Source organism: Lissotriton helveticus, chromosome 6 (assembly GCF_964261635.1).
Source record: "Lissotriton helveticus chromosome 6, aLisHel1.1, whole genome shotgun sequence".
NCBI classification, from domain to species: domain Eukaryota; kingdom Metazoa; phylum Chordata; class Amphibia; order Caudata; family Salamandridae; genus Lissotriton; species Lissotriton helveticus.
In genome coordinates this window covers 1,551,549,643-1,551,570,413 of record NC_136067.1, presented here as the reverse complement: position 1 = coordinate 1,551,570,413, position 20,771 = coordinate 1,551,549,643, and the positions used below count along the sequence as shown (strand labels likewise).

General features: G+C 43.8%; 1 protein-coding gene across 1 annotated transcript in view; it reads right to left on the bottom strand.

The window, feature by feature from the left end:
- The window catches only part of CRNKL1 (crooked neck pre-mRNA splicing factor 1), a 187,370-nt gene that overhangs the window by 33,873 nt on the left and 132,726 nt on the right, over positions 1–20,771 (bottom strand). The window contains exons 10-13 of the mRNA XM_078649338.1: positions 11,539–11,619; positions 5,873–6,112; positions 4,719–4,820; positions 4,282–4,530 (exon numbers count right to left, since the gene is read on the bottom strand). Coding sequence (XP_078505464.1) covers positions 4,282–4,530; positions 4,719–4,820; positions 5,873–6,112; positions 11,539–11,619 — 672 coding nt within the window. The remainder of the gene's footprint in view (positions 1–4,281; positions 4,531–4,718; positions 4,821–5,872; positions 6,113–11,538; positions 11,620–20,771) is intronic.

Here is a 20,771-nt window from a genome sequence, read left to right as displayed (position 1 = left end):
CGTGAGGGTCTCAAGGCGCTGGAGGAAAAAAAAAAAAAAGGGGGGGGGGGGGGGGTTGTGCTGCTACTGCTCGAATAACCAGGTCTTGAGGTGTTTCCTGAAGGTGAGATGATCCTGGGTCAGTCGTAGGTGTGCGGGGAGGGAGTTCCATGTCTTCGCTGCTAGGTAGGAGAACGATCTTCCTCCCGTGGTGGTTCTGCAAATCCGTGGGACGGTGGCGAGGGCGAGGCTGGAGGAACGGAGCTGGCGGGTGGGGGTGTGGAACGAGATGCGGTTGTTGAGGTATTCAGGGCCCATGTTGTGGAGCGCTTTGTGTGCGTGGGTGAGCAGCCTGAATGTGATCCTCTTGCTGACGGGGAGCCAGTGCAGGTTTCTCAAGTGGGTGGATATGTGGCTGTGGCGGGGGATGTCGAGGATGAGTCGTGCGGAGGCGTGCTGAAGGCGCTTCTGAAGTTTGGCTGTGGTTCCTGCGTATAGGGCGTTCCCGTAGTCCAATCGGCTGGTGACGAGGGCCTGGGTGACCGTCTTTCTGGTTTTGGTGGGGATCCACCCGAAGATCTTTCGGAGCATGCGCAGGGTGTTGAAACACGAGGACGAGACTGCGTTGACGTGCTTGGTCATCGTGAGAGAGGAGTCAAGGATGAATCCCAGGTTGCGTGCGTGGTCAGTGGGTGTTGGTGCGGTGACCAGCGACGTGGGCCACCAGGAGTCGTACCAGGCGGAAGGGGATTGTCCGAGGATGAGAACCTCCGTCTTGTCCGAGTTGAGCTTCAGACGGCTGTGCCTCATCCATTCTGCGACCTCTTTCATTCTGTCCTGGAAGTTGGCTTTGGCGGTGAGAGGGTCTTTGGTGAGGGAGAGTATAAGTTGGGGGTCGTCGGCGTAGGAGATGATGTTGATGTTGTGTTTGCGGGCGATGGTGGCGAGGGGGCTCATGTAGATATTGAAGAGAGTTGGGCTGAGTGAGGAGCCTAGGGGTACGCCTCAGATGATCTTGGTGGCCTCGGAGCGGAAGGGAGGGAGGCGGACTCTCTGGGTTCTGTCGGAGAGGAACAATGTGATCCAGTCCAGGGCCTTTTCTTGGATCCCAGTGTTGTAGAGGCGGGTTATTAGGGTGCAGTGGCAGACGGTGTCGAAGGCTGCAGAGAGGTCCAGGAGGATGAGAGCGGCTGTCTCTCCGTTGTTCATCAGGGTCCTGAGGTCATCGGTGGCTGCGATGAAGGTGGTCTCGGTGCTGTGGTTGGCTCGAAATCCAGACTGGGATGGGTCGAGCGAGCTGTTTTTTTCGAGGAATGCAGTCAGCTGTTTGTTGACGGTCTTCTCGATGACTTTGGCCGGGAAGGGGGGCGGACGTTCTTGAGGTCTTTGGGGTCCGCTGTTGGTTTTTTCAGAAGAGCGTTGATTTCTGCGTGTTTCCAGCTTCCTGGGAAGGTGGCTGACGTGAAGGAGCAGTTAATGACGTTCCGGAGGTGGGGTGCGATGGTGGTGTCGGCTTTGTTGAAGATGTGATGAGGGCATGGGTCGGAGGGGGAGCCGGAGTGGATGGTGTTCATGACGCGGGTGGTGTCTTCAGTGCTGATGAGGGTCCATGGGCTGAGGGTGGTAGTGGGGGTCGTTGGTTTGGTGGCTGGGGGCGGGGTCTGGGGTCCGAAGCTGTCGTGTATATCTGTGATCTTGCGGTGGAAGAATGTGGTGAGGGAGTTGCAGAGGTCTTGCGACGGTGTGATGTCGTTGTTGCTGGCGCTGGGGTTGGAGAGCTCTTTGACGATGCTGAAGAGTTCCTGCTGTTGTGAGAGTTGTTGTCCAGCCGCTCTTTGAACAATGTCCTTTTGGTGGTGTGGAGCATCTGGTGGTATTCGCGGGTGGCGCTCGAGGGCGGTCATGTTTTCTGATGTCCGCTTGTGGCGCCAGGCTTTTTCGAGGGTTCGGCACAATTTCTTTGCGATTTTGAGGGTGTCTGTGAACCATGAGGATTTTCTGTTGCTAGTCTTGCCTGGGGATTTCTTCAGTGGAGCGAGGTTGTCGGCGCAGTTGGCGATCCATTGTGCAAGATGGTCTCCTGCGTTGTTGGTGTCAGGGGTGTTGACCGGTGGGTTCTGGCTCAGCGATGTGGTCAGCTGGTCTGTGGTGATTTTGGTCCAGCATCTGCGGGGGATCTGTAGCGTGTGGTGGTGGGATGTGGTCTTCTTGAAGGTGAAATGGATGCAGCTGTGGTCGGTCCAGTGTAGTCCGGTGGAGTGGCTGAAGGCAACGTGGCTGCTGGCCGAGAAGATGGGGTCGAGCGTGTGGCCAGCATAGTGGATGGAGGTGTCCACCAGTTGCTTGAGTCCGAGGTTGGCGAGCAGGGTGGTGGTGTTGTTGTCGTTGTTTTTCTCCAGGTGGAAGGTCAGGTCCCCTAGGAGGATGTACTCTGGTGAGGTTAGGGCGTGCGAGCTGATGAAGTCGGTGATGGTTTCGCAGAATTGTGTCCGTGGGCCCGGGTGGTCTGTAGATGAGCGTTCCTCTGAGGGTGGTCTGGGGGTCAGTGTGGATTTGGAAGTGTAGGTGTTCGGCGGCGGTGAGTGTGTCTTCGGCGTTGGTCGTGACGCTGATGTTGTTCTTGTAGATGATGGCGATGCCTCCTCCAGTTTTTTTGACGCGGTCTTTCCCAGTGATTTTGTAGCTGTCCGGGATGGCTATGGCGATGTCGGGGGCCGAGGAGGCGTTCATCCAAGTTTCCGTGAGGAAGGCGACGTCTGGTGCTGTTGTATCCAGGAGTTCCCAGAGTTCGATGGCGTGTTTGTGGACGGAGCGGGTGTTGAGGAGGATGCACTTGAGGTGGCTGTTGTTGTTGCTGCGTTCGGTGGGAGGTGTGCAGGTTCGGAGGTAGGAGAATTTGCATGCTTGGCAGGTGAAGGGTCCGTGGGTGCGCCTCGGCGTGGCTCGGTGGCAGGCAGCAGATCATCCTGTGTTGAGTGCGATGAGGGTGGCGGTGTCGTACCTCAGTTGGGTGCCCTGGAGACGTCGGGGGCCAGGGGTTGTGGCGCTGGGTGCGGTCCAGGCGCGGACGGGCGCAGACGGGCTTGCCTTTGGCGCCCCCCCGCTGCGCAGTCTCGCAGCGGCCGCCATTTTAAGGGAGGTGGGGAGGAGCGGTCAGCTGGGAGGTGGGAGGGTGGTCAGCGAATGGGCACGGGGGGGCGCACGGGAGGCAGCGGCAGGAAAACGGGGGAGCAGCGGCGAGCGAGGCTCCAAGGGAGAGAAGGGCGACCATCACACGGGGGTACAGAAAACAAAATGGGCAGCAGACACTGGCCCACAAGGAGCAGAGCAGGCGGGTCACAGGCACAGGTGGCGCTGCAGCGGTGGGGAAGCGACCTATTCCTAAATAAGAACAGTGAGTATATTCCTACACTCTTTGCCAAGACTCCACTGCATTAATGCCTCTGCTCTAATTCAAGAATCGCTGTCCAACTACATAGCACGTGAGCACATAAAGCAAAATGAAGCATCATGCCCAGGCAGGCGATTTCAGAAAAAAAGGTGAGGCAGAGTATATACATTGCCCTTCAGGGCGATGGATTACACGTTGGGTTGCCGGAAAAGCCTCCTTCTGTGCCTACTAACCCTGTCTACTTTAAAGGTGCTCAATTTTAAAAGCTTTTTTGATGATAATACCATGAAGGCATTATTAACTTTTTCTGTTAATCCTACTTGCACTGTTTCACACTCACATGAATCCACACTTGCTGAGCTAAGGTGGAGCAAGTCCCACTTCAATGTTTTGTTATGTGGCTTTTAAAGAACATATGCTATGTCCATGGTCTATTTCTGCTAGGCCTTCTGAAAGCAACCCGTCTACCTTGAAAGTTAAAATGCTTTAAACTAGGCACACAGGAAGAGCCAGGGCTTAAATACCCAGCAGAATTTACAGTGGTCAACTAGATGAGGTCACACGTCTTTAGTTTCCCTGACAGAGAAACTGAAGGGGGACAGATTAACCTGAAACCGGCAGACTGATTATCTTCCTAATAGGCGGATATGACGCAGAAGAAAACATTCAGTAATCCACCAAAGAAAAGAAAATGCTGAAAATGGGAGCAATAGGTCAGAGAAAAGTACACATGCTTTCCCAGCTTTAGTTTTAAAAGGTAACAGAAAGGTAATTCTTCAGGAAGCAATTTAAGGGAGAGATAAAGGACTTTCTCCTCAAGCCATATAAGAGATCAGGCGTACATGTATTGCATTTAAAATAACAATAACGAAGTTGGGAAAAAGCTGCCTCCTCATTTTGCTCAAACTTACCCCATCTTCAGCCTGGAGCTTTCGCCTCTTCTTAACTTTCTCTGGCATGAGTTTCTCCACTCTCTCTACATTGGATCCTGTTCCATACTCTTCCTCAAAGGATTCCCAGGACTCCAGAAGCATAAGTCGTTCTTCCTTTTCTTCACAATTTCTCATAGCTTTGTTGGCCTCTTCATAAATCTGTCTGCACTTGGACACATTCTCTTCCATTTCTGATGAAAGTTCAAACTGAGCATAACTGATCCATACCTGAGAAATGAGCATCATGGATTAAAATTAATGAAAGTTATGCTTGAGCATGCACGCACACAAACACACAAAACACGTAAACTGTCTGATGCAGTTATTTGTTGAAACATTAAGGTCAAGAATAAACAAATCAAGTTGTGAAGAAATATTTTAGGAAACTGTAAATAATGTAACTCGTTACAAAATACCTTAACGTGTTGAGTGCGTTGAAGTAGTCGGCGGTAAAGATTTCTAGTTTTCTCATATTCCTCTTGTTCAATTTCAAAATCAATATAGGATTTCCACAGCACCTACGAAAATGAATTAGTTCAATTACAATAAGTTTCTTAAAAGATTTAATGACAAACATTATGGTATTACACTTTTCATTGTAATTTTTCTTATTAGTATTGACAAATACTCAATTAACAAAACCTTGTAACCAATATAGAAAAAAAGAATGAGTCTGCACAATGTGTAAAGCAATCATAACTCCCTAGAAACAGGATAAGGTATTCTTTTGAGTGACAGGTCACCAATATAAAGCAGTCAAAAGCCATGTGCTCAGCATGCACATCCTTCCACAAACCCATACTGGTTATCAAGCTATTGAGGAAAAAAGTAAGTAAGCAAAACCTAAACAGACTGCTTCGCTGTAATAGAGGTGTCTCAAGAATGGACAAGGGCCCAACATAACAAACTCTTACTAGTGGGTGACGGAGGGCTTCCACTAAAAAATTGGATCAAATTCAGAGGGAATCCTCTCGTGTACATTGAGAATCTTCACCATATCTATGGCTAAAATGTAACAACAGAGAGCAATAGGGTGCTTAAAGATATCTCCCCCAGCGAGCCTAAAAAAAGTCTCAGAAAAGGTGATGCAAGGGGTGTCTCCCAAGCAAAGAAGACTTTACATTTTTCAACTGAATGTCCCTTTCAAAGAATGCACTGAAGGTATTCACTACAGTATTAGGCATGAGAGTCAATGAGATTTTTAATGGAACATTCTGTTGAATATTTTGTCTTTAGTACATTTTCAAACGTTTCCCATTCTGTAACGCAAGAGTGGCAATTATCTGGTTAAACAGGCACTCCCGTGCTAATTTTACTTCCTACCCATAGTAACTAACAGATCCTTTGTAAGAACCTTGATCACTCATTTACATTTATTTACCTCCGAAAAGTGATTGGTTTAACTCTCCTAGGATGTAGTTACCTTTCCAACACGAATACATGTATCAATCAAAGAGATTGCAAATTCCATAGTTATGTAAATATTTAGCAATCTGTGTAAATGGGCAGTTTTACATAGGAATGAAACACCAATTTTAATTTTATGTTAAAGTCAAAATAAGCTGCTTACCTCTGGCATGTCTAATCGTGGTTGACTGATTGCCAATTCATATATGCCCCTTGCTCTCTCAGTATCACCAAGAATGGTCTCCAATTCTGCAAATTTAATCCAAGATGTGCAATTTTCAGGCGCAAATTCCAGGAATTTTTCATATAGTTTTCGACACCGATCAAACTCTCGCAGTTGCAGTTCCAATTCAATGTAACCTTTAAATAACTTGTTTTTCGGGCATTTCCCAATTGATGTGCCCTAGGTAAGTACAATTAAAACAAGTGGTTATGAATATGTAATGAAAAGGATACAAGTTCATTACGAAGAAACTGATAAATGTCTTTATTTTTTAACTCTTTCGCTGCAGAGCCCATTTTGGCTATTTGTGGTAGTTCGCGCATAGGCCTCCATAACTTTTTTTTCATGTATGGTATCCATGCCCAATTTGTGGCCTTTTTATCACACATCCTGGGGTTCCCAAAGGTTAACCCTGGATTGTGGATTCCCCTGCAGGGGGATATGGAAATAGCCAAACTATAGATACATTTTGAGTTTTTAGGGAAAAAAGGAAAAAAGTGCTCTGGATAAAAGTGTCTGTTTTTTTCCAATAAACTGGAATCGACAAACGGTTCGATGTGCTAAAGTCACTATCTTCCAAGTTTACAGAAACAAGCAGAGTTGAATGAAAAAAACATATTTTTTACCACAGTTTTGGCATTTTACCAATAGGTAGCCCATTTTTCCTATATTTTGTGCTTTCAACCTACTACCAGTTTGAAGTGCAAACCAGTGTGAAACCCATGGGTGATCCAGAAAAGCAATAGATTTCTGAAAAGTAGACAACATTCTATATTCTGCAAGGGTCATATGTGTAGACCCCTCAATGTTTCCCAAAAAAACTAGCTGAAATATTGAAAACGTGTAGGAAAAAACCAGTCATTTGTGACAATATTTCAATCTGTAACTTTTTGTCACAATGGTGGATTTACAAAAGCAATGTACCATTACGTCGACTAGACCCTTTTGGTTGTGGGGATACATAGGGTTTGTAGGTTGTACAAGAACCCTAGGTGGCCAGAGACAACAAGTGATCTGAATTGTAAAATGGTTTTAAGTTTTGCACCTTATAGGGACATAGGTACATACAATAAATGTTTTAAAGTAATATGTAATGCAGTTACATTGATGAATCAAGTGGGGATCTTAATTCATTACACTAAACATGACTTATGACATCCTGTAATAGTCATAGACAACTCTGTTGTAGCTGCAAAGGGAAATCTGTTTACCTATACAGTTGTAGTAACAGTATTAACAAAGAAATAAAATTAAACAGTGTTATTTGTCTCCCCCCTCCCCTCCAACTTCCCAACTCTACTGGCCCTTCTCAATCGCACATTGTGGTCAATAGGCTGCGACTCGTGTATCACCACTAACGCCAGCAGGGGTAGTACAAATGTGCATGGTAAAGTTGTGTAACAGAACTAGGCTCAGGGTTTCTTGTTTGTGCAGGGGACTGATGTATTGAACATGTCTATTCTTTCTGCGCTGTGGGACAGGTGCAGGTTTGTGTGCCTTAAATGCTTCCATTATTAGGTCCCAATCCATCGTGATTAGTTTTTTTCCGTAGCCCCCAGGCTTCTTCTTGTCGAATGGAAGTATTTTCCGCGCTACCCCACAGTTTAGACCAATTCATATGTTGAAATATGTACATTGAAAAATAGATATCAAGGTAACCTATGTATTTAATGGGCACAAGCTATAGTTTAGGAACAGTGGTATTTTTAAAACTCTGAATTTGTGGGTACCTGTATGACCATATGATTTAGAGGGTATTTTTCAAAATGTCTTTTTTCTTACACACTGGCTTACATTTGGAAGGCACAAATACAGTGAAATCCAAATGGTAATAAATATCTTACTACTCTATGTCTCTTCTGATAAAAACGATCCTCACTTGTGTGGGTAGGCCCATGACAGCAAACAACTCAAAACACAGCATGGATACATCACATATTTCCACTCAAAACTAACCCATTTTCTGCAAAGTGGTTAGCTGTGGAGTTTGGGCCTAGGTCAGCCAGCACCTAGGGAACCTTAGCAAACCTGTAAATGTTGCACAACTAGACACCTAGCGCAATCCAGGATGGCATGACCTGCATGGCTCTCACCAGGTTGTTTTACCCAGAATTCCTTGCAAACCTCAAACTTTGACTAACTAAAACACATTTTCTCACATGTCTGTGATGAAAGTTTCTGGAATCTACAGGGAGATACAAACTTCCTCCATCGATCATTCTCCTAAGTCTTCTGATAAAAATGGTACCTCACTTGTGTGGGTAGGCTTAGTGCCTGCAACAGAAAACTGCCAAAAATGCAATATGGATACACCACATTTTTTCAGTCACAACTGATCTGTTTTTTGCAAACTAGGTAGCTGTGGATTTTGGGCTATAGCTCAGCCAGCACCTAGGGAAATATAGCAAACCTATACATTTCTTAAAACTAGACACATAGGGGAATCCAGGATGAGGTGACTTGCATGGCTCTCACCAGGTTGTTTTACCCAGAATCCCTTGCAACTTTTGACAAAAAACAAATTCTCCTCACATTTCTGTGATGGAAAGTTCTGGAGTCTGCAGAGAGCCACAATTTTCCTTATACCCAGCATTCCCCCAAGTATTCTGAAAAAAATGGTACTTCACTTGTTAGGGCACATAGTGCCTGCAACAGGAAAGACCCCAAAATAAAACAAGGAGTCATTAACATTTCCTGTCACAAAAATGATATGATTCGGCAATGAGGGTAGCAGTGTTTTTTTGGCCAGGGATCAATGGCTACCAAAGGACACCTACCAAACCTAGACATTATGAAAACCAGACACCCAGGGTAGTCCAGGGTGGCATTCCTCACTTGGATCCAACAATGGGGCTGGGCCCTGGTGCATGTGACAGGCAAGCAACAAATCATGTTCAATAGGAGTCTTGCGGAGCGACTAATCGACCCTGGTTTGATTTGTGCCTGTCGGGGGCACTAGACCAAGTCACACAAGTGGGGTAGCATTTTTATTGGGACAAGTAGGGGAACGCTAGGGGGTAGAAATCTTGTGGATTCCTGCTGATTCTGGACGTTTATGTAACAGAAATGAAAATGCATAGTTTTAGGCAAAGTTTGATGTTCGCAGGGCATTGTGGGTAAGAAAACTTTGTGGGATCCACGGAAGGCATACCACCCTAGACTCCCCCCTATGTCAAGTTCTCTGAAATGTCTGGGTCTGGCAGGTTTCCCAAAGTGACAGCTGACCAAGCTCACAAGTGCAGCCATTCAGCATAGAGGTAGAACGATAGTGGGACTTATTCCAACTCTACTACCCATATGTATAATAAATAAAAATAAATAAAAAATATCCAAAATCCAAATTGCCCTTCTTGCCAAAAAGAAGGGGATGATTTAGTTTCCAGGGGGGGGCAGAAAGACTGGTTATGGTCTAATGGGAGGAGGAGGCTAAGTCCAATATGTGGGAAGATGGGTGGGCCACCTCCACAATTTGTCTTTCTGCCCCCCGGAGCGGGGGCAGAGATACTGCTGCAGGTCATCTGAGGGGTGAGGTTAGGCCCAATGCCTAGGCTGGCCGCCCCCCATCCACTTCTTCACAAATAAATAATTCCTGGTGTCTAGTGGGCTGTCTGCGCCCCCCCCACCCATCCCCGGGGGCAGAAAGACATTTGGGCCTGGTGGTAGGGGGAGCATTAGCCTGTTGCCAGGAGGGGAGCTGCCAACTCCAGATATAATCACTGGTGGTATAGTGGGCTTACTGCCCCCCGCCAGGTGGCAAAATGTCTGCTGGGGGTAATATGGGTGGGTGGAGGCTAGGCCTGATGCCTGTGTGTGTGTGTGTGTGTGTGGGGGGGGGGGGGGGGTGCATGTTAGCAGAAAGACTTTTGAGCCGAGGAGCACTAGCCCATTGCCGGGGGTGGGGGGGGGGGCAGAAAGGCTGCTGCGGGTTATATGGGTGGGTGAGGGCAGAGTGAATGTAACTGCCTCCTATTCCCCCCCCCCCCAAAAAAGAAATACTTTTTGGGCTGGGGGCTGGGTGGAAGAGAGAAGTATCCCTTAAAAATCATCACAGGGGGGTCTAGTGGGTGGATCTCTGTTTGGGAATCACTCTCCTGCAGCGTTACCCAAGCAGGGATCCACTGGGGAATAGTACCATTGGGAAGGGAGAACCAACCCCTCCCCCTTGGGAGCTCCCAGACTTGTCCTCAAGACCCCCTCTGCAGTCTGTTTTAAAGGTACCCCCCCCCCCCTTCGAGGTAGCGCGTAAGGCCACCAACCTGGCCAGCACCTCTGTACCCGGAGGCCCCAGGGCAGGTAAACCCTAACTACTGGTAGTACTTTGGACCTCACTCTCCTACCACCTTAAGACCTGAAGTGGACCCCCGGAAACCTACTGCAAGTACTTGTATACCATGTCTTTTTCTCCCATTGGAAAGCATTACACATAAAGACGCATTTAAGTGAACATTTTACTTACCTGTGGAATTCAATTTTTAAAAAAGTACATTCTTGCCGATGAAGTTCTTGGCATCAAAATGTATATAAAAATATGAGTTATTTTTCTAAATTGGTCTCGGATTTAATCTTTGAGTATGTGACATTTATTGTCTCTAAGAGTACAAAGAATGCTTAGACCCTCCCTCGGATAGGTGTAAACTGCTTGCCCACACTACCACAGATAAGAGCATTTAGTGTTATAATTTTTGCCTCTGTAAGCCAGTAAGGGTTGCCTGGGCTCTCTACACAGTGTACCTCATTTTGGTGTACTATATAGAAAACTTCCTCTCCTCTGGAATCATGAAAGTAGAACTTGTGCAACACTTGCACCGACCTTAGTATTCCACTTTATAGTTCTTTGTCAGAAGTATGATATTCAAGAAAGCATAAGTGCTATTGGTTGTCTGAGCCAAAATATTAACAGAGATTCCTTTAACTCATAAACAAGCATCATCTTCCAGAAGTGATTTGCTTTTAGCTTGGGTGCTAGCAACTCACACCTATAGTTTAAAAACTAAACACACCACCAAACAAAGAGAAATTAATTGATATTTCCTTTGCATCCAAGAAGCATGAGTTGCATTAAACCATTCTAGCAAAACCAGTATGTATCGGTCTAACTTGACTTATTAGATTTGCAATGAACAAGACCTTTGCAGTCTGAGATGAGGGCATAAAAGTGCTAGTCGGGTATAGACAAATCACAGCATCAGGGACAGAGCTGTGTCAAATGTTTAACCCTCTACATCAAACAGACTGATGAAAAAGTCTTTCCAACAGCCTTTCTATTGAGAAATGTGAAACTTAAGAGTGTACACATGAGGTGCAGTTTAGTTTTGTTTTGTTTCGAAAATAGAAATAGGACACATTCTTAAAACCTTAGGAAGCAAGTATGACCAGCATTAAATCAGGAGCCATAAGGTTGCAAAATCATCATGCAGCTGCCATGTCTCAACTTCCCTTTCGAAATCCTGATGTTTGGAAAATAGCAGCAGGAACCTGGTAAGTAGTTCCTGAGTGAGGACAGAATAATATAAAATGTATTCCCAAAACATCACACTCCGTTCTAAACATTTCTACTTGCAAATGATTTTGGTTTTCTATGAAATGTAATACACAGACATACTTACCAAAGCTCTTCGAGCTAGAGGAAGAGTTTTTTGTCGTATTTCAAACTGACCGTACAGTAACCACATTTTAGCAAAGGTGAACTGGAAAACAAAAAGTGAAAAGGGAAGGATAAAAAGTCAATTATTTAAATTTTTTCAAACTTTTTGCCAAGAAAAATCACATTTGGCAGACCACCTGACAAACTGTTGATATATTAACAAGTATTATGACAAATATTTACTCCAAGAAACAAAAAATGCTAACTATCCAGATGTGAGAAAGTGCCTCTTTTGACATGGTTAGCCCCTCACTTTTTTCCTGGAAAACGATGTGGTTTCAACTGAAAATGCACAGGGTCTCTGCCAACAAGGTCACCTGTTCCATACCTCCTTCCCTAAACCTGTATCTCATTTGGCACCACTTCAGACCTCCCCGGAAGTCTCAAGTAAATGGTAGCCTTCGTACCTAGGGCATTGGCATTGAAAAGTTCCCCTAAGCACCCCTCACCAAGGCCATGCAAACTGCCTCTGCAGCCTGCATGCCTTGGTGCAGAGAAAAACAACAAAGTCGACATGGCACACTGCCTATGTGTAATTTCAAGGAGCACAGTCTAAGGTATAGGTAAGTCATACCTCTGGCAGGCCTTACAAACCTAAGGCAGGGTGGACTATATCTCGGGTATGGGCATATCTGGAGGAGCAGATACACTCCTACAATATAGCTTCACTGAAGCCAGAAGTGTTTGGTACCAAACAACTCCCCATAATAAACCCACGCTGATGCTAGTGTTGGCTTTATTAAAACATGTACCCAGAGAGCACTTCAGAGGTGCCCACTGAAAACCTACGAACCCTGGAGTGGTCTCGGACTGGGTTTAGGCAGCCTGTTACCATCAGACATGTTTCTGGACCCGTTGGGTGACATCCTCAGACCCTAAAGTTAGATGCCTGACGAGCTACAAAGCACGGACACCAAAGAGCTGCACCAGTAAGAAAGAAGGACCAGTGACTTACTTGGAGCCAGCCCTACCAGCCTGTCTGCTGCTTTTTGCCCTTGCTACAAACCGTCGACTCATCCTACGGTCCCAGCGACCTCCAAAACCCTGGGAGGACTATCTGCCTCAATAAAGATTAAGAACTTCCGTGGACAGTGGACCTGTCCAAGAAGAAACCAACTTTAAAACCGAAGATCTCTGCCCTGAAGAACCGTAAAACCGCCACCGGACCCACCTCGGCACCAGACGCACACTGCCCAAGTCCAAGTGGACCATCGATCCTGTGAAGGTTCCCCAGCGTTTGGGAGTAAGAGTTCACCGTGGGCTGACCCCTGCCGAACTCTACATCCACACCTGCAGCCTCAATCCAAACAATCCCCCCGACATGCTCTAGTAAGACTTTACCGACGCCAAAGGACATCCCTGCCTCCGAAGCTCCTGGGCCTGTGGAGCTTACCCAACAGTGTCCCTTCATCAGAATTCAAGAGCATCAGAATTTACATGGGCATTGACCCCTGACACCGCTTTACTTACCTGTGAGCAGGACAACTTCGATCATCCCCAGTCTCCTTAGGATTACTTTGGGTGCCTGACCTGAATTTGACTTCTGCATCCGGCTGCCCCTGTGCCGCTGGTGGTGTAGTCCTGGTACTAATTTGAACTGTGCCTGATGTTGACCACAGACCCTGAAGACTGGATTTGTAAGTCATGTACTTACCTTTAAAACATAACTTCAAAACTGCATTCTTGTTTTCCTCCCATAGATTAACATTGCTGAACTGAAAAATTGCACTAAGTGCCCACTTTTTAAAGTGAAAAGTATTTTTATTGAAAAGAATACTTGCCTTCTAACGTACATCTGGATCTTAAAATAAATTGTAAAAGAAGCTTGTTTTTCTAAAATTGGTGTGGATCTCCTTTTTGAGTCGTGTGCCATGTATTGATCACTGTGTGTATAACAAATGTCTTACACTCCTCTGTGTTAGGCCTAAGGCTGCTCGACCACAAATAGAGCACTTTGGGTTTACATCGATCCGAGGGTATAGAAGAAAGCAGCACAGCCAGGCACCAGTGGATTGTAAGTATCCTATTATTAAATGTTCATACCACAGACTGTGCAACAAAGAGACCTACGTGTTTCTGCAGAAGCCTTCAACAGGGTCATATAGTTTGAGTGTGTAGACAAGCCATTTAAAGGGAAAATTCCCTCCACACTTAAAAGGGGACACACAAATTATTTAACAATTTAAACACTACACAGGCAAATTGTTTAGTAATCAACAATAAGTTGCCTCAAATCCCCACATGTTGTCACATAATATAATATATACACACACACAGTGTAATATATTGTTTTCGTTTTGATTATTGTTTAATTTTTCGCATGATTTTCTAGTCACTGTAAAGTACCAGTATTCCACAAGGTGGTTGTAGTCCGTTGAGGTGGTAATAAAATATTCCATATCCTACGACCTCCGATCATGATTATTAAGTTGCTAGTGGGGAACTAACACTTGAACTATGTTTTTAACATCAGAAGGGAGACAACAGTCTATTCTAGATAGGTGGGCAAGTATCACTACAGAATGTTTCCATATTGTTACTCTGTAACTGATCTGCTAGTGATATACAAAAAAGGGGGGGGAATAAAAGATTATACTGTGTGGTTACCAAGCTAGCAGAAATAACACTATGGTGTCATGCTGTTACGGCTCGAGCTATGGAGCCAAGTAAGGTGCTATCTAGTTAATTATATTAGACTCTGGATTCTTTTTTATCATTCAGTCTTTGCATTCATGCACATAAAACAAATGCATTTAGAAACATTTGTCTTTAAGGTGAAACAAAGGAAAAGCAAATGAAGTAAAGGTAGCAGGAATAGCAGGGACCAAATCAAAGTGACTTTGCAAGAAACAAAAATAGAGTAAGAGTGGATGGGAAAATGAAAATGGGGAACATAAAACAGATTGAACCAAAGAAGAGAACGGGGCAGAATACAAAACAAGAGAAAAGACTGCCCAGCGAAAGGAGAATTACTGACTTTTTTGGAAAAGGGAACCAGAGACAAAAAAAAGCTTGTAGCACTGTAAGTAAAGTAGAGATAAAGATTCATAGGTCTAGGCAATCCTAACTTTATGTGCTACTACAGATCAGAGCAAGACAGTCAATAGTGTCCAGCCGATACTGTTGATTGCTGGTTTGTGATTCTTCAATTGGTTCTGTCAAAGACTGGGCCACAGAAGGTCTGCTGAGTACCCTTTGTGATTCCCTTAAGAAAAAGGGTGCTCCTTCTGGTAACCACACACACCCTATAAAGAATAACAGACATGAAAGATGTCAAAATGCTCCTTAGGATGGTTCCATTTAAGAGGATAAAAACAACCAAGGGTAAAAAATATTTGTTAGCAATCTTGTGGCTTTTGATTGAAGATGAATATAACACTGTGTTAATCAGCAAGTCACCAAACTTCACCTGATCTGGAAACAGAAAAGAACCAGACAAATCTAGGAGTAGATTGCAGAAACAATCCAAACTGCTAGAAGCAAAAATCAGGGGAAAAATAGAAACCAGATTCGAAGATCATGACAAAAAAAAATATTAACAAAAAAATCAGACAACAAATATGTTGCTCGCATCTTCCACTTGTAACTGCTTCTTTTATATGTACACTTCAAACAGGAATAGACATCACAGAAAAAGGCCCTATGACATTATGAATTCTTGAATCTCAGAAATCCTCCTAAAAACAGACCACCATCTTGGGACGGGCTGCTTTTAAGTTTGATGAAGACTTTTTCTAGAAACCTGTGGTATTTGCTGAATAAAAGAAGAAACCCAGGGTTGATATCCCTCCTGCCACTAACTTGCCCTGATGCCACCCTACTTGCTTTGTGCGATTTATGGGAAACCCATCCAGGTAACAAGCGTATGGAAGCCTGAAAAGCCAGGTGGAGAATAGATGTAACACTGTGTACCTTCCCTAAACCTCGGAGTTTATCAGAGTGGCAGTGAAAGAAACAGTGAACTAGTAAAGGAGCATGACCTTAACCATAATCAATCTAAAGTATCAAAATTTGAAACGGACATCAAACCATTTGTAAGTAACAAATTTCTTGAACCTGATATTCAAGGTGTCCTTGTACCACAACTAGATGAGGTTCTAAATGAAGCCAATGATAAGCATCTGGAAGATATGGCTTCAATTGAGATACATTTAAGACAAAATGAATCTTGCTAGTTCCAGGAAACATCAACCAAAAAACATAGGACTGATCTGATGGTTTATTAAAAATGGATCAACAATTGTGGTTTATGTTTTACTAGTAATGTATGGACAGGAAGAAAACTAGAAGACAGACAAACATTTTTCTATGTAAAAAGAAAGCAAGATTTGATGTTTTGATTGATCAGCATATTATTTCATACTCAACATTATTAGAACCCATACTTTAAAAAACAAGTTGTGTATGCTTCTGGAACCGATTTAAATAAACAATAGCTGGTGGGACCAAAGGTTCAATAAGAGAAGATGGAACAAAACTTTTGGATGAAAACCTTGCATACATATGAAACGTGAAGCTATGACCGCACTACAAGTTGCATTGTTTTAAGAAACTGTGGCATATGGTTAATGAAAGCTCATCTGTTTTGAGCAGCACTGCAGTACCTCACAAATATTGCTCCGAACATTCTAATAATGTGAAGGATATTGGGTGCCTCAATCAGAATTATAGTACAAGGTAGCCCCTAGCGATGAAAAATTTCAGTCAAAAATGACTGGGCCATTTATTTAGTTGTTGGCAATTTAGACAGGACAAAAATGAACCATCTCTGAGACGGTATCTCATAACCATCTGCCTCAGTATCCCTTTCGATGGTGGAAGATCTGTTAAGAAATGTGTAAAAAGTCTAAGCCAGTGGTAAGGGCAGCAAATATTTGAAAAGCTTGGGATGCAAGAAGTTATCCTAGATACAAATTCGGACAAGCAAGAACATATTTCTGTACATCGAATTGAACAGATAGCCACTAGAAAGACTGCAAAACCTGATCCAGAAATTACTCTATGATCAGAAACAGCTGAATCATAACTATATTTCATAATATCCAACCGGAAGCCCTTCGGTGAAACTGTAGTGTAGTTCCTATTATCCCAATAGGCTCTGCGCATTGGAATAATACCTTCAATAGTATAGGCCTAGACCAGACGTTAACTAGGTCTACTACTGTCGATATTAGACTTAAAGTTTTGGGTTTGCCAGCTAGCTCAGAGTTCACTAGAAACTTTCTCGAATGTTCAGGGAGGAATTAACTTCCCTGATTAGACAAGAAAGGATTTAGTTTCTGACAACCATAGAACATGACAACTTTGCTCTCCCCTAATCAAGAGTGTATCTCGAGAGTCGTGTGAACAAAAGGCAATTTATTTTACTCAGTCAGTACGTGCATTCTTAGTCTCATCAGAGTGTAGAGAAAAGGAAGAGACGGGCGTGTTCAATAAAAGATGTTATTTATTGATCAGTCTCTTTTCTCGTACAAGAGAAATGGATCGATATTATTGCAATACTTATAGCTAAGTAAAGTGCATACATTAGAAGCAGAAGTATAAAATAATACTGTAAAAACATTGATATGGTTTCTAAGCCATATGAAGGTTTAAAATGAATAAAATATATTACATACACATATACATTTGACTAAACGTACTCAACTGGTGTTTCTAAATACGCCTACCCCGTGTACCTGACCTAAGCCTAATACGTGGGCGGGAATAGAAAGTTACAGTTTAAGTTAAGTTTGTTTTTGCCAAGTGACTGACTAAAGAATTCTCTGCGAGGGGTTATTCAGTTCTGTACCTTGAATCTAGGATGGATGAGTGATGGTATCTCTCGTCTCTGGTCTCGATATTCTAGGCTGCCTGCGAGGGCCACCCGGAAGCGCCGGAGCTGGATTTCTCGGCAGGAGAAATAGGCAGCTGCTCGATCTCAGCGCGTCAAGAAGGCGGGGCTGCGCCAGCGGGGTCTGCTCTGCTCTGTGCTTCGGCAAGTCTGGCTGCTCCGTCCTCGTCACCACCGCGTGTGTTTGCATAGGGCAATATCGGTAATATTTATACCTTTAAGGTGCCGAGATTGACGTAAGGATGGACATAGATACGTCAATAAGGATGTCATACGACCAGGTCGTTAGCACATTCTTTTGCTGAAGTTCTCGGTGAAATCAAAACAATGGCCGCAGGGTTTTTCCCAGGTCTGTCATAGGTTTGATTTGTTATGAGAACTCCGTATGCCTTATCAGGGGCTGGAGGAATATCGCTTGTCTAATTAGATGGCAAGCGTTATGACCTAATCAGATAACACGTTCCTGTGCCGTAGTGTGGCTTTATCAGATAACGGTTCCTGCATCATGGGGGTTTTCTGCCTCATGGGATGACTGCTAGTTAACTTGTTAGTTTGTTAACCGGAATAGGGTCAGGAATAGGGGGATCGATACAGAACCTATAGGAATACATCACACCCACTCCACGCTAACTATGGACATATTTACTAATCTATGCATAGTAAAACATACTATAGAGTATTGTGTATACCTTACCACCCCAAAATACATAAATGCATTTTGAAATTATCAAATATACGGAAAAATGCAGTCATATGTATAGTATGCACTCAAGCTGTAGAATAATGCTAAAGTAATCACGCATTTGTATACATTATTGCTATTTTGTATATGAAAATTTACACATGAAATGGCTCTTAATACAGAAAAAAGGTTCGAGACCATTTCATCACAGAATAATAATAACTATGAACATGCCAGCGGGCAGCTAATGTCTATAAGCTATCTAAATTTAGAAATCTTAGTTCTCTAAGAATAGTTCTTACTTTAAGCAGAAGATAGTGTCCCGAAAAATATGCAAAAATATTTTGGGGCTGCTGAAAAAATTGCTGTCCGTGAACTGGAGGGAAAATTGTTCATGTGACTTTATTATTAAAGTTGAAGGCCAAATTCAGGGAACGCCGTGTACGAGCTTGCTCAAAAGTCTCTATTTCTGCTCTGGTGAGAACATCATATCATTTAGGCTTTCGAAAAAGTTGTCAACAGCTTCCTGGGAGAGTTCCACTAACTCGGAAATAGGTAACCATGCATTCATGCGCATGATTGTCTCCATTGACATTCTGATTTGGATTGCTGACAGAAGGTCGTACCTGATCGATGCTGCTTTCATCTTGAACTTCACTACCCCTTAATCGTAGTGGTGAAGCTTCCACGAATGCCGTCATCAGGATTGGTAGCCTTTGAGGGCAGCACAAAGCGTGAGCCTTTGTTGGACTCAACAATGTTTCTGCATCCATTGGCGCATCCGATTGTAGCGTCAGACAGGTGTCTAACACGCATTCTTCTCCGCATAGCAGGCACCTTAATACAGGTAAAACACATCGTTGCCACATTGGTCGAAATGATAGAAACCAAGTCATGTTCAGGTCTCTAAGCTGGGATATTCCCAGGATTTTTGATATCCGGTCCCGGTATCCAATGGCTAGGATTGTTTCTTCCCTTGTCGCAGGTGTTCTGTCTGTGACATGGTTTGCCATAACGAAATATAAGGAGTAGGAATAGGATTCCTGCAATCAGTCCTAAAATGAGGGGAAGTCCGCCAAAAATCGAATGGACGAAATCTGGAAAAATACCCAGTATGGCTTTGAATGGTGTTAATGCCATCGAAAATACTGTCTTAAATACTTTTGAGACTCCACTGGTATCAGAAATATTTAAGATTTCATTCAGGATTTCTGCGAAATGTATGGGGGAATTAGTTGATAACAATGAATGTATCTCTGCAGTCGTCCTTGCGACTTGGAGATCATACGTTTCTTTTGATGACGTGAGCCTTGTCGGCGTCTGAAGAAGCACTGTTTTCATTCTGCTTAAAGTATCTATTCGAATAGAAGTAATTTTCAAGTTGGGCCATGCCCTTGCCTCCCTGTCTGGAAAGGAGCTGGGGAACAATGAGTGTCCACAGCACTTGACCTTCGCAGTCGTAGTTACGAGATAAGGAGTCCCGGGCATAAGACTACAACATCTGCGATCTACAATTAGAATGTAACTCCCATTATAGAGTCTTTGAAAGAATGGTTCTATCTCTGTTGCAGGTGCGCCTTGCTGGTGACATGAAAGGTTATTTGAGTTCCCTTCACAGGCTCCATGCAAACTAATTCCGTTACACAGAAGTGTACCGCTCAGTGACATTGCACAATTATTGCCACTAAGAAACACTTTCTGTCCTTTATTACTGACACATGCATGCGAATAGGGCAGGTTCCATGTTGTTTTTATGTACCCTTTTCCTAATTTTTCGTACATGCCAGCCTGTATATATTTTTGGCAGTATTGAAACCTGAAGGTTGATAGTGGAATATTTATTATCCCATGTATTATCCATTCACTGACAGGTCGTTCTGACATTGTCACTGGTAATCTCTCAAGTTTCTCAATGCTCAGGATTGTATAATCAGCCCCCTTCTGTGCCATACTGATTTGTCTATCAGTAAGGTTAAAGATATAGAATAGTGACGTTGTGTTGATTAAACGCCAAGGCACATAGCCTGAACGCAGATTTTGTAACGTCCAGCCAAGCTGTACAATAGAACGCAATTGGGACTGACCGTGTTGTAATAACAGTAAGTCCTGCGATAATATGTCGATTGCTGAAGACACAATGCTGTCCTAAGAAAAAATTCTGGAGGACAGAGTCATTAACCCATTGTCCACTACAGAAAGTGATTTTTCCAAATTAATACGGTCAATTTCCCGTATTCTCTCTGCTGTCTCAATTTGAGTAACCTTCCAGGCCTCATTGTATGCTGCATATACAGAGGCTGCTATGAAACGCTTTTGACGCTGTTTGCGTGGTCCCATAGTGAAATCACGCAAGTCAGCACCATCAGTAAGTAAAGTTAGGTGTTGCTTAATTTCTGCCAGTGTGGAAGTTTGCAGCCATTGAAGGCATAATTTGCCCACACTGTAGGTGGTTATTATCCCTGGGTGATGTCTTTGAGGATATCTAGGGTCTGGCCTGGTCATTTTGAACCCCTGTGTTTTGTTCAGGAATCTGTCTTGACAGTTATTAGTATCTGTGGGCCAGATCAACCACTGTTTCCAATCTGGATGTGTTCTGTTTTGGTTTAATACATAATTTACGTCTATCTCTTCTTCTGTAGAACTATTGCTGTTCATTGTTGGTTTTGGAATAGACGGTTTA